We start from the raw sequence: 14,980 nt of genomic DNA on the forward strand, positions 1-14,980 counted from the left end.
TTTCCAACACTCCACCATTGGCAGCTGTGCCTTCAGCTGCCTAGGCGCTGAGCTCTGGAATTCCCTCCCTAAACCTCTCCGCCTCTCTCTCCTCCTTTAAGATGCTCCTTAAAACCTACCTCTTTGACCAAGCTTTTGGACACCTGTCCTAATATCTCCTTATCTGGCTCGGTGTCAAATTTTGTCTGATCACGCTCCTGTGAACATTTTACTACATTAAAGGCTCTGTATAAATGCAAATTATTATGGTTTGGGATGCGTAGACTTTCAGCTTCCATCTGGATGATATTCAAACGGCAGCGATTTGAGAGAATGACGAGTTTGGCAGCAGGTATTCATGTGACACCAAGGACCTGATGATAAAATTGCTGCTAAACTGGTTCTCAAACAAGAAGGGACCGTCTGGACGACTTCAGTTGATTTATCATCGACCTCACCTAGAAAGTTAAGCTTGTCTTACAACTACTTGTTTCCTAGCAACAGGTTTGGACCTATCTCTGGATATTTTCTCCCCTCCCCCCACCCCCATTATAAATTTGACTGACAAACTACTTCACACAATGGTAAAAAAAGGCCGGGTGTACAATGAACTGCCTGAATGGGGCATTCTTGAAGCACACTGCACTTTATTAGGGTTTCACCAGCACAGTAACTCCAACCTGTCATAAACTTTGCCAAAAAAAATGCATGTTATTCGCAGACAACTTTGAAAGAAAGAAGAATTTGCATTTATGTAGCGCCTTTCATGACCTCAGGATGTCCAAAGGTGCCAATGAAGTACTTTTGAAGCGTAGTCACTGTTGTAATGTAGGGAAACGCAGCAGACAATTTGCACACAGCAAGGTCCCACAAATAGCAATGAGATAATGACCAGATAATCTGTTTTTATGCAGTGTTGGTTGGGGGATAAATATTGGCCAAGACATTGGGGAGAACTCCCCTGCTCTTCTTCAAAATAGTGCCAAGGGATCTTTTACATCCACCTGAGAGGGCCTCGATTTAACATCTCTTCGGAAAGACGGCACCTCTGACAGTGCAGCACTCCCTCCGTACTGCACTGAAGTGTCGGAGTGGATTATGTGCTCAAGTCTCTGGGGTGGGGCTTGAACCCACAACCTTCTGACTGAGAGGGGAGAGCTACCCACTGAGCCACAGCTGACACCTTAGCTACAAACAGGTAATCACAAGAACAGACGGTATCCACAACAAATTATTTTCAATTATGTAATAGGGAGATGTTACAAATTTCACGCCATCCCTAAATATTCACTCGAGTTAAGCGTCAGGTCTCTCCTATAAGTGGGCCCTGTGTCCCTTACAGCCAGGAGTTTACTATTACCACCGATAGTGCGACCAGGGGCGAGGTGTGTAACAATGAGGCCCCCTTATTACAAGGACCGGATACCCTGATTTTCTACCAGTCAGTCCAGCTTGGTTACATTAGGGATGAGAGACTTTAGTGATGTGGAGATACTGGAGAAGCTGTGGTTGTTCTCCTGAGAGCAGAGAAGGTTAAGGGGAGATTTAATAGAGGTGTTTGAAATTATGAGGGTTTTTAATGGAGTAAATAAGGAGATACAGTTTCCACTGGCAGGAGGGTTGGTAACCAGAGGACACAGATTTAAGAGCCTGGAGCTGGGATGGAGATCCTGGAGCTTGGCAGGAGGGACAAAAATTAAAGTATTTTTTGTCTTACTCTGGGTTATGTATTGGATTCTTCCTCACTGTTTCAACAAGCTGTAGGGAACTTGCGTTGCAGTCTGGTTAGTATTCACATCTCAGGGCAAGATGGGGTCATGCATAGTTTAGGAAGTTCCGTGGCATGCATAGCCTGATTGTTGCCATTGTACCTGGGATGGAGACCCACCTAACAGGTGCTAGAAAAGTATTTGCCAGCAGGCATAGCCAGCGGCAATGCCGTGAGCAATGTTCTACCGCAGAGTGGACAACTTAAAGCCAATCAGGCCGCACCTAAGACCTTTGCCTTGCGGTGCAAGAGCCAAGGTGCCAGAGGCAATAGACACATCTGCTGGCAGGTTTTCCAGGAACCTATGGAATCCTGAGAGTCAGGAGGATTGGCTGGCCAGTGTAACATGCCAAGTGCAGCGACTCTCACGAACGTAGAGTCAGACTCATTTGAAAGGAAGGGGTCCTGCCCTCCTCCAATTCCGGCCTCTTGCGCATCCCCCACTCCCTTCGCTCCACCATTGGCAGCCGTGCCTTCAGCTACCTAGGCCCCAAGCTTTGGAATTCCCTTCCTAAACCTCTCCACCTCTCTACCTCTCACTCTTCCTTTAAGTTGCCCTTTAACCAAGTTTTTGGTCAACTGTCCTAATATGTGGCTCGGTGTTAAATTTTTATATGATAATGCTCCCATAACGCCTTGGGACGTTTTTACTACATTAAAGGCGCTATATAAATGTAAGTTGGTGTTATTGACTAATTGGATAGCTCTTTCAAAGAGCCAGCATGGGCACGATGGGCCAAACGGCCTCCTTCTATGCTGTATGATTCTATGATGTGGAGATGCCGGTGATGGACTGGGGTTGACAAATGTAAGGAATCTTACAACACCAGGTTATAGTCCAACAGTTTTATTTGAAAATCACAAGCTTTCGGAGGCTTTCTCCTTCACCTGACGAAGGAGAAAGCCTCCGAAAGCTTGTGATTTTCGATTAAAACTGTTGGACTATAACCTGTTGTTGTAAGATTCCTTACGTATGATTCTATGTGTGTGCTTTGGGGAGGATAAGGTTGGTGCTGGCTGTGATAACCTCTCCCCACTGCCACCTCGGGTGAAGGCCTGATGTCACCTGGTGTCTGGGGTCACACAGAAGGGTTTGCTGATGTGAAGAGGTCCCCTTGGAGGCCTCCGATATTGAGGCGACTGTGCTCCAACGGGAGGCTGCAGCTTCAGAAGAGGGACGGAGGATAAGTCAAATCATTGATGGAGAAAAGCCCACAGCTCAATACAAAAGGGAACACTAAGAAAAAGAAAAGTGAACCCAGCAGTTGACCATTATAATCTGAAGCATTAACAAATAAACTCACCCCGCCTGCAAGAAAGGACATTTATAAAGTGCCTTTCACAACCTCAGGATGCCCCAAAGCATTTTACAGCCAATGAAGTACTTTTGAAGTGTAGTCACTGTTGTAATGTAGGAAATGTGGCAGCCAATTTGCGCACAGCAAGATCCCACAAACAGCAATGTGATAATGACCAGATAATCTGTTTTTCAGTGATGCTGGTTGAGGGATAAATATTGGCCAGGACACCAAGGAGCTCTCCCCTGCTCTTCTTCTAATGGGATCTTTTACGTCCACCTGAGAGGGCAGATGGGGCCTCGGTTTAACATCTCATCCGAAAGACGGTATTCTGACAGTGCAGCACTCCCTCAGTATTGCACTGGGAGTGTCAGCCTGGATTTTTGTGCTCAGGTCCCCGAAGTGACCTACCGACTCAGAGGCGAAAGTGCTACCTTTGAGCCACGGCTGACACTAGTAACCTGGAAGTCTCAGTTTAACCGGCAGACTCAGTGCTATAGAAATAAAAACAGAAAATGCTGGAAAAGCTCAGCAAGTGAGGCAGCATCTGTGGAGAAAGAAACAGAGTTAACGTTTCAGGTCAGAAAGTCGACAGATGCTGCCTCACTTGCTAAGCTTTTCCAGCATTTTCTGTTTTTATTTCGGATTTCCAGCATCTGCAGTATTTTGCTTTTGATTCAGTGCTATGGAATGCAGGTTAGGCAGAGATTCTGACTGTGTCCCACTCCCAAACTCACTCCACCCTTGATTCTCAGCTAAGGAATGCAGTAGTACGGGGTCAGCATAAATTCCAGTGATAGCTATCATGCACCTAACAGTCATTCTTCTGGAAAAAACAAAGCCAGGTTTACACAGGAGCTTTGAATAAAACAGGTTGGGTTCCAATCAGTGCGCAGATACGAGCAGTTAGCTGCCTTCATGCTGCATGTTTTACTCGTGACTGATTTAATTTTTTGAATTCCACCCAGGATCAAACTACTAATCGGATTCCTATCGGAGAGTGAAGTAGGGGGTTGCCAACCCTCCAGGGTTGTCCTGGAGTCTCCAGGAATTAATTATTAATCTCCATAACTCTGTTGGGAGCAAAAAAAAACAAGAGAAAAGTCATAGAGGGATTAAAAAAAGTGTGCTTTTTTACCATTTTCTTTCAACACTTTTGTTTATTAGTTATAAAAAATATTGGACAAGGAGAGAAAAAGGCTGTTTGACTGACAGTCAAGAATCATCCAATCGGGTAATGGAGGAATCTATCGCATTCCGATTGGCCCCGGGAAGGCGGTGCACCGCGAGGGTGGACTTGTCAATTGACCAATGGCAGGAGCGTGGGGGCGGGACAGTTGGAGATGGGAGGTCATGTGATGAAATCTCCCAGAATAGGTCCCACCAGAGTTGGCGATGATCCGACAGTGAAGCTCACTCCAAGCAGGAAGTGCAAGCTTCCTTTACACAAGTGATGGGTCCCTGGGCACACAGCAACTGACAGAAATTTTAAACTAACTCCCCCAACCCCCCCACCACCAACTCCGTTGATAGGAAACTGACGTGATCCAATCGATTGTCTGTTTTACACCCCGCCCGATTTTAAATTCTCATCCTAATGTTCAAATCCCTCCATGGCCTCACCTCTCACTATCTCTGTGACCTCCTCCAGCCCTACAACCCTCCGAGATCTCTGCGCTCCTCCAATTCTGGCCTCTTGCACACTCTCCGATTTTCATCGCTCCACCATTGGCTCCACCAAGGCTGCCTAGGTCCTAAGCTCTGGAATTCCCTCCCTAAACCACTTCACCTCTCTCTCCACCTTTAAGATGCTCTTTAAAACCTACCTCTTTGACCAAGCTTTTGGTCACCTGTCCCACTATCTCCTTATGTGGCTCGGTGTCAAATTTTCTTTTAAAACGCACCTCTGAAGCTCTTTGGGGCATTTTACTATGTTAAAGGCGCTATATAAATGCAAGTTGTTGTTGCTGGTAATGTCTGCTATTTTAATGCAGGCATCATCCAGCTTTATTTTCATTTGTTGTCCATTTTATTTTTTAATAATAAAATAGTTTGCCAAAGTCAGTGCCTCTTTAACAAGGCAGTGAGGTGAGGCAGGTTGGCTGCAAACTCATTTGAAAACTAAAGCCGGGAGATGAAGCTGCTGAAAGCAGAGGAGAGGTTGAGGAGAGTTTGAGGAGAGGTTGAGTGGAGGCCATGAGCCATATGCCCAGGTACACCAGTACCACCTGTCACTTTGACCAGGCTATAGGTGAGGTCGAAGCTCTTGAATAGAGAAACAAAAGGTGTCAGCTTTGGCTCAGTGGGTAGCACTCATGTCTCCGAGTCAGAAGGTCATGTGTTCAAGTACCCACTCCAGAGACTTGAGAAAATAATTCAGGCTAACACATCCAGTCCTGTACCAAGGGAGCGTTGCACTGTCGGTAGGGGCAATACTGAGGGAGTGCTGTACTGTCGGTGAGGGAGTGCTGCACTGTCGGAGGTGTCATCTTTCAAATGAGACATTAAACTTTTTTTTAATCTGTTCATGGGATGTGGGTGTCGCTGGTGAGGCCAGCATTTATTGCCCATCCCTAATTGCCCTTGAGAAGGTGGTGGTGAGGCGCCTTCTTGAACCGCTGCAGTCCGTGTGGTGAAGGTTCTCCCACAGTGCTGTTAGGAAGGGAGTTCCAGGATTTTGACCCAGCAACAATAAAGGAACGGCGATATATTTCCAAGTCGGGATGGTGTGTGACTTGGAGGGGAACATGCAGGTGGTGTCGTTCCCATGTGCCTGCTGCTCTTGTCCTTCTAGGTAGTAGAGGTCGCGGGTTTGGGAGGTGCTGTCGAAGAAGCCTTGGCGAGTTGCTGCAGTGCATCCTGTGGATGGTGCACACTGCAGCCACAGTGCACCGGTGGTGAAGGGAGTGAATGTTTAGGGTGGTGGATGGGGTGCCAATCAAGCGGACTGCTTTGTCCTGGATGGTGTCGAGCTTCTTGAGTGTTGCTGGAGCTGCACTCATCCACGCAAGTGGAGAGTATTCCATCACACTCCTGACTTGTGCCTTGTAGATGGTGGAAAGGCTTTGGGGAGTCAGGAGTTGAGTCACTCGCCGCAGAATACCCAGCCTCTGACCTGCTCTTGAAGCCACAGATTTATATGGCTGGTCCAGTTAAGTTTCTGGTCAATGGTGACCCCCAGGATGTTGATGGTGGGGGATTCGGCGATGGTAACGCCGTTGAATGCCAAGGGGAGGTGGTTAGACTCTCTCTTGTTGGAGATGGTCATTGCCTGGCACTTGTCTGGCGCGAATGTTACTTGCCACTTATGAGCCCAAGCCTGGATGTTGTCCTGGTCTTGCTGCATGCGGGCACGGACTGCTTCATTATCTGAGAGGTTGCGAATGGAACTGAACACTGTGCAATCATCAGCAAACATCCCCATTTCTGACCTAATGATGGAGGGAAGGTCATTGATGAAGCAGCTGAAGATGGTTGGGCCTAGGACACTGCCCTGAGGAACTCCTGCAGCAATGTCCTGGAGCTGAGATGATTGGCCTCCAATAACCACTACCATCTTCCTTTGTGCTGGTATGACTCCAGCCATGGGAGAGTTTTCCCCCTGATTCCCATTGACTTCAATTTTACTAGGGCTCCTTGGTGCCACCCTCAATCAAATGCTCCTTGATGTCAAGGGCAGTCACTCTCACCTCACTTCTGGAATTCAGCTCTTTTGTCCATGTTTGGACCAAGGCTGTAATGAGGTCTGGAGCCGAGTGGTCCTGGCGGAACCCAAACTGAGCATCGGTGAGCAGGTTTTTGGTGAGTAAGTGCCGCTTGATAGCACTGTCGACGACACCTTCCATCACTTTGCTGATGATTGAGAGTAGACTGATGGGGCGATAATTGGCCGGATTGCATTTGTCCTGCTTTTTGTGGACAGGACATACCTGGGCAGTTTTCCACATTGTCGGGTAGATGCTAGTGTTGTAGCTGTACTGGAACAGCTTGGCTAGAGGCACAGCTAGTTCTGGAGCACAAGTCTTCAGCACTGCAGCTGGGATGTTGTCGGGGCCCATAGCCTTTGCTGTATCCAGTGCACTCAGCCGTTTCTTGATATCACGTGGAGTGAATCGAATTGAACACAATACTCCAGCTGAGGCCTAACCAGTGTTTTATAAAGGTTTAGCATAACTTCCTTGCTTTTGTACTCTATGTCTCTATTAATAAAGTTCAGGATCCCATGTGCCTTTTTAACAGCCTTCTCAACTTGGCCTGCCACCTTCAGGTCGCTCTGTTCCTGTACCTCCTTTGTGTGGACGACAAAAGCGTTATTTACAATAATAGTGATCGGGAAAAGGAACCCTGGCTGATATCCCCCACCACCCCCACCCACCCCTGCCTGCCATAGCACAACAAAGCTGAGGACAATTATACAAGTCCCACCACAGCACAACATGGAGACTTAGAACATAAGAACTTAAGAAATAGGAGCAGGAGTAGGCCAATCGGCCCTTCGAGCCTGCTCCGCCATTCAATAAGATCATGGCTGATCTGATCCTAACCTCAAATCTAAATTCATGTCCAATTTCCTGCCCGCTCCCCGTAACCCCTAATTCCCTTTACTTCTAGGAAACTGTCTATTTCTGTTTTAAATTTATTTAATGATGTAGCTTCCACAGCTTCCTGGGGCAGCAAATTGCACAGACCTACCACCCTCTGAGTGAAGAAGTTTCCCCTCATCTCAGTTTTGAAAGAGCAGCCCCTTATTCTAAGATTATGCCCCCTAGTTCTAGTTTCACCCATCCTTGGGAACATCCTTACTGCATCCACCCGATCAAGCCCCTTCACAATCTTATATATTTCAATAAGATCGCCTCTCATTTTTCTGAACTCCAATGAGTAGAGTCCCAATCTACTCAACCTCTCCTCATATGTCCACCCCCTCATCCCCGGGATTAACCGAGTGAACCTTCTTTGTACTGCCTCGAGAGCAAGTATGTCTTTTCTTAAGTATGGAGACCAAAACTGTATGCAGTATTCCAGGTGCGGTCTCACCAATACCCTATATAACTGCAGCAATACCTCCCTGTTTTTATATTCTATCCCCCTAACAATAAAAGCCAACATTCCGTTGGCCTTCTTGATCAACTGCTGCACCTGCATACTAACTTTTTGATTTTCTTGCACTAGGACCCCCAGATCCCTTTGTACTGCAGTACTTTCCAGTCTCTTGCCATCAAGATAATAACTTGTTCTCTGGTCTGGTCTGTAGAACTCAGTGCTGCACATTGCATCACTCAGTGATGCATGAGGGAAACTAACCAACAGGCCCAGAGTGTAAAACACTAGAATCATAGAATGGTACAAAAGGAGGCTAATCGGCCCATCGAGCCAGTGCAGGCTCTTTGTAGGAGCAATCCACTTAGTCCCAAACCGCTGCTCTTTCCCCATAGCCCTGCAAATTTTTTCCCTTCAAGTATTTATCCAACTCCTTTTTGAAAGACATAACTGAACCTGCTTCCACTGTCCTTTCAGGCATTCCAGATCATAACTGCTTGCTGTGTAAAAAAGTTTTTCCTCATGTCGCCTTTGATTCTTTTGCCAATCACCTTAAATCTGTGTCCTCTGGTTCTCGGCCCTTCCACCAATGGGAACAGTTTCTCTTTATTTACTTTATCTTAACCCATCATGATTTTGAACACTTCTATCAAATCTCCTCTCAACCTTCTCTACTCTAAGGAGAACAACCCCAGCTTCTCCAGTCTATCCACGTAACTGAAGTCCCTCATCCCTGGAACCATTCTAGTAAATCTTTTCTGCACCCTCTCTAAGGCCTTCACATCTTTCCTAAAGTGCGGTGCCCAGAATTGGACACAATATTCCAGTTGTGGCCGAACCAGTGTTTTATAAAGGTTCATCATGACTTCCTTGCTTTTGTACTCTATGCCTCTATTTATAAAGCCCTCGATCCCGTATGCTTTTTTAACCACTTTCTCAACCTGTCCTGCCAGCTTCAAAGATTTGTGCACATATACCCCCCAGGTCTCTCTGTTCCTGAACCCCCTTTAGAATTGTGCACTTTAGTTTATATTCTTCCTGCCAAAATGTATCACTTTGTACTTCTCTGCGTTAAATTTCATCTGCCACGTGTCCGTCTGTTCCACCAGCCTGTCTATGTCCTCTTGAAGTCTATCATTGCTCACTGTTTATTGCACTTCCAAGTTTTGTGTCATCTGCAAATTTTGAAATTGTGCCCTGTACACCCAAGTCCAAGTCATTAATATATATCAAAAAAAGCAGTGGTCCTAATACTGACCCCTGGGGAACACCATTGTATGTCACTCTCCAGTCTGAAAAACAACCGTTCACCATTACTCTCTGTTTCCTGTCACTTAGCCAATTTCGTATCCATGCTGCCACTGCCCTTTTCATTCCTTGGGCTTCAATTTTGCTGACACTTTTATCAAACGCCTTTTGAAGGTCCATATACACATCAACCGCATTGCCCTCATCAACCCTCTCTGTTACCTCATCAAAACACTCAATCAGATTAGTTAAACACGATTTGCCTTTAACAAATCCATGCTGGCTTTCCCTTATTAATCCACACTTGTCCAAGTGACTATTAATTTTGTCCCGGATTATCGTTTCTAGAAGTTTCCCCACCACAGAGGTTAAACTGGATCAGTATGCATGATGTGGAGCACCTCACTCTACCGCAAGCCCACGGACAACCTCACGATGCTCCACTTTTCCAGCTTCCACCCCAACCACGTCAAAGAGGGCATCCCCTATGGACAGGCCCTACGAATACACAGGATCTGCTCAGACGAGGAGGAACGCGATGGACACCTACAGACGCTGAAAGACGCCCTCGTAAGAACGGGATATGACGCTCGACTTGTCGATCGACAGTTCCGACGGGCCACAGCGAAGAATCGCATAGACCTCCTCAGAAGACAAACACGGGACGCAACCAACAGAGTACCCTTCGTTGTCCAGTACTTTCCCGGAGCGGAGGAACTACACCATGTTCTTCGCAGCCTTCAACATGTCATCGATGATGACGAACACCTCGCTAAGGCCATCCCCACGCCTCCACTACTCGCCTTTAAACAGCCACCCAACCTCAAACAGACCATCGTTCGCAGCAAGTTACCCAGTTTTCAGGAGAACAGCGTCCACGACACCACACAACCCTGCCATGGCAACCGCTGCAAGACATGCCAGATCATCGACACGGATACCACCATCACACGAGAGGACACCACCCACCAGGTACATGGTTCATACTCCTGTGACTCGGCCAACGTTGTCTACCTCATACGTTGGCGAGACCATGCAGATACTGCGACAACGGATGAACGGACACCGCGCAACAATCGCCAGACAGGAGGGTTCCCTCCCAGTCGGGGAAAAACTTTAGCAGTCAAGGACACTCAGCCACCGATCTTCGGGTAAGCGTTCTCCAAGGCGGCCTTCGAGACATACGACAACGCAAAATCGTCGAGCAGAAGTTGATAGCTAAGTTCCGCACCCATGAGGACGGCCTCAACCGGGATCTTGGGTTCATATCACGCTACACGTAACCCCACCAGCAAAAAGTGGAAAAAAAAGTTATGTTTTTAATATTCTCTCTCTCTCTCTGCCATTTGGGTTTCTTTCTGTCTGACTGTGTAATTGACACAATGTATATCCAGTGTACTGGGACGTGCTGTTCTCCGTGACTGGCCTGTTTGAATAACAACGACACCTTTTGATTGGTGTGATGCTGTCCCAGCCTAGTATAAGATATGCGATTTGAGAACCTTTTCACTCATTCACCTGACGAAGGGGATAATCTCCGAAAGCTTGTGATTTTAAAATAAATTTGTTGGACTATAATCTGGTGTTGTAAGATTCCTTACATTGGATCAGTATGGGCATAGATAGCTCCATTAATTATTACTGTTGTAGTCGCTGTTGCATACAGAGTCAAGACCAAGTCCAGTATGCAGGTCAAGCAAGGGTTAAAGGGCTGGGGTTCATTGAATTGGACCAAAGGAGGAGGAGGGGGCGGAATGGAGGGAAGAAAGAGAGAGATAGAGGGAGGGAGGGAAAGATGAGCAAGGGAGAGGGAGAAGAGAGGAGGAGGGAAAAGGAGGGAACAAAAGGATTGGGGTGGGGACGAGAGGGGCAAGGGAAGAGAATGAGGAGAGGTAGAGGGGGAGAGAATGAGGAGAGATGGACGGGGAGAGCAGGAGGAGAGGGGGAAAGGGATCAAGCAATGGAGGAGAGGGAAGGTATCTTGTAGGGGGTAGGGAGAAAAGGCGGTCAACATTTGCCTCAGCAGGGCTGGAGGCCCAGAGTACTAATATTGCCTCAGTGGGAGTGGGGGCCCAGAGTACTAATGTTGCCTCAGCAGGACTGGGAGCCCAGAGTACTAATGTTGCCTCAGTGGGAGTGGGGGTCCACAGTAGTAATGTTGCCTCAGCAACATTGGGGGCCCTGAATACTAATGTTGCCTCAGCAGGACTGGGAGCCCAGAGTACTAAAGTTGCATCAGCAGAGCGGGGGGCCCAGAATACTAATGTTATCTCAGCAGGACTATGGGCCCAGAGTACTAATGTTGCCTCAGCAGGACTATGGGCCCAGAGTCCTAATGTTGCCTCAGCAGGACTGGGGACCCAGAGGACTAAAGTTGCCTCAGCAGGACTGGGGACCCAGAGTACTAAAGTTGCCTCAGCAGGACTGGGGACCCAGAGTACTAAAGTTGCCTCAGCAGGACTGGGGACCCAGAGTACTAAAGTTGCCTCAGCAGGACTGGGGACCCAGAGTACTAAAGTTGCCTCAGCAGGACTGGGGGCCCAGGGTACTAAAGTTGCCTCAGCAGAGCAGGGGGCTAGAGATGGATTTTTGCATCAGTGAGGATTGGGGGAGGGGTGTGGGGGGCAGGGAAATTCATCCGGTTGAGGGTGGGGGGAGATGCCGAGGCAGTGAGGCTTTTGCCCCATGGTTACCTTTTCAAGATTGCGTTTGGCTCTTCCTGAGCATCAAGTTTATATAGGCCTCATTCAGCCCTGGCCAGCGAAGGGTATCTTTTATCTCACTCTTCAACTGACCTTCACATTTGAGGTCACCCTGAGGTTAATCAATTTGACAAGTTAAAAACAAATTTTGTTAAGATGGTCTGTGGTCTTTTATAAAATATTTTATTTTTTTTCCCCCCTCGCAGATGGCTTTAAAAAGTGTTTTATGTCTTTTTGCTATGAGTGGCCCTGTCACATAACGTTGTGTGACACAATGTTATGCTCACAGGGCCGCCTGCAGGTGCAATGCCTTCAGAATGTTGTGACCACTCACCGTTCTTAAGGTAAAGTAGATATTACTTCTGAATGGCTGAAGTTAGTCTTTCCTATTCTACCCTTATAAAAATAAAGGACTCCAACACCTAAAATCGCAGGTACAGATAGCAGTGGATTGATTCGTGAATCAGTGACATGGACACACACAGCTTCTGGAAACCTGTAGACATGCAGCATCCAGGAACCTGTACACATAATCCCCCGTCCCCGATATCTGTATACACATTGCCCCGGATAGATTTTAACACATAGCCCCTGATCATACATGCACATAGAGCCCTCAGTCCCATGTAGACACACAGCCCTCAGTCCCATGTATACACACAGCCCTCAGCCCCATGTATACACACAGCCCTCAGTCCCATGTAGACACACAGCCCTCAGTCCCATGTATAGACACAGCCCTCAGTCCCATGTATAGACACAGCCCTCAGTCCCATGTATACACACAGCCCTCAGTCCCATGTGTACACACAGTCCTCAGTCCCATGTGTACACACAGCCCTCAGTCCCATGTGTACACACAGCCCTCAGTCCCATGTGTACACACAGCCCTCAGTCCCATGTGTACACACAGCCCTCAGTCCCATGTGTACACACAGCCCTCAGTCCCATATATACTGACAGCCCTCAGTCCCATGTGTACACACAGCCCTCAGTCCCATGTGTACACACAGCCCTCAGTCCCACGTGTACACACCGCCCTCAGTCCCATGTACACACACAGCCCTCAGTCCCATGTACACACACACCCCTCAGTCCCATGTACACACACAGCCCTCAGTCCCATGTACACACACACCCCTCAGTCCCATGTACACTGACAGCCCTCAGTCCCATGTACACTGACAGCCCTCAGTCCCATGTACACTGACATCCTCCAGTCCCATGTACACACACACCCCTCAGTCCCATGTACACTGACAACCCTCAGTCCCATGTACACACACACCCCTCAGTCCCGTGTACACAGACAGCCCTCAGTCCCATGTACACACACACCCCTCAGTCCCATGTACACACACACCCCTCAGTCCCATGTACACTGACAGCCCTCAGTCCCATGTACACACACACCCCTCAGTCCCGTGTACACACACAGCCCTCAGTCCCGTGTACACACAAAGCTGCCACTTACTTTCGGCCGTTTCCATTCAAAGGCAACGGGAGGTTTCTCGCTGTAAAACAACGACTCCTCCGCGGCTGAAAATTCCTGGTCTTCGTATAAAACCCCCTGCTCCAGACACTGGTTCTTCAGCTCCTGGTAGGTGAGCTTCCTGGCCTTGACCCCAACAGTCCCTCGGTCTTTCACCGCCTGCTTTTTGTGGGATCCCCCGTTCACGGAGCTGAACATATAAGACATGTTTCAGGGGCAATGAAAGGAACCGAACCGGCGACTGGAGAAACTGCAGCGAGTTTCCTGAGCAAGGTGTTGGTTCACCTGTCGGGGCAAGGTGTTGGTTCACCTGTCGGGGCAAGGTTCCACCTGCCCTCATAGGTCCTACCTGTTCCTATAGGTCCCACCTGTCCCAATAGGGCTTCACTTGTCTCCTTGGACTCCACCTCTCCCCAGAGGGCTACTCCTCCCACTCTTGTAGTCACGCCAACCCAAAAACTGGCACACCCTCACCAAACACCAGCAATTTCCACCTCAGCACTTCTCACCCGTACCATCTTCTCCCCCTGCTACAACACCCACTTTCGCAAGTACAAACTTGAGGTTCACGGTCTTGAGAACTTAAGGGAGCGACTGTCTGGTCACCCAGTGCCAGATCTGGTTTGATCCTCCAAGTTTTTGTTGCCTCCAGACTTTACTATTCCAATGCTTTGCTGGCCAACCTCCCATCCTCCACCTTCTGTAAATTGAGCTCATCCAAAACTCTGCTGCCCGCATCCTTACTCACACCAAGTCCCATTCACCCATCACTCCTGTGCTCACTGACCTACATTGGCTTCTGGTCCAGCAACTTCTCAAATTTAAAATTCTCATACTTATGTTCAAATCCTTCCATGGTCTCGCCCCTCCCTATCTCTGTAACCTTCTCCAGCCCTATAACCCTCCGAGAACTCTGCGTTTCCTCCAATTCTGGTCTCTTGTGCATCTCCAACTTCCTTTGCTCTTCCATTGGTGCCCGAGCCTTCAGCTGCCTAGGCCCTAAGTTCTGGAATTCCCTCCCTAAACCTCTCCACCTCTCTACCTCTCACTCCTCCTTTAAGATGCTCCTTAAAACTTACCTCTTTGATCAAGCTTTTGGTCACCTGTCCTAAGATCTCATGTGGCTCGGTGTCAATTTTTGTTTGATAACGCTCCCATGAAGTGCCTTGGGATGTTTTACTACATTAAAGGCGCTATATAAATGCAAGTTGTTGTTGTTGTTGATCACCTCAAACAATCTCACCTCACCCTCTGTGCTGCAAAATCCTCTCACTGCTCCAGGGTCACCCTGGAGGGTAAAGTCATTCCAAACTCCTTTTCTTCATCACAGACCATCTCCTTGAAGATCCCACCCTTTCGCCTTCCATCTTCACCTCGGACGCCAAGAATGAGGATCTCATGGATGTCTTCATCTCCAAATCTGAGACCTGCCTTTTGCTGTCCCCTTGTCTTC

The 14,980-nt window shown here is 48.0% G+C and overlaps 1 protein-coding gene across 1 annotated transcript in view; it reads right to left on the reverse strand.

Moving 5' to 3' along the window:
• capn9 (calpain 9) overlaps positions 1-13,850 on the reverse strand; it is a 54,334-nt gene extending 40,484 nt beyond the window's left edge. Inside the window, exon 1 of the mRNA XM_067984082.1 lies at positions 13,510-13,850. Within this exon, the coding sequence (XP_067840183.1) occupies positions 13,510-13,734 (225 nt within the window). The 5' untranslated portion in view covers positions 13,735-13,850. The remainder of the gene's footprint in view (positions 1-13,509) is intronic.
• Positions 13,851-14,980: the final 1,130 nt, after the last annotated feature.

Source organism: Heptranchias perlo, chromosome 5 (genome assembly GCF_035084215.1).
Source record: "Heptranchias perlo isolate sHepPer1 chromosome 5, sHepPer1.hap1, whole genome shotgun sequence".
Lineage (NCBI taxonomy): Eukaryota > Metazoa > Chordata > Chondrichthyes > Hexanchiformes > Hexanchidae > Heptranchias > Heptranchias perlo.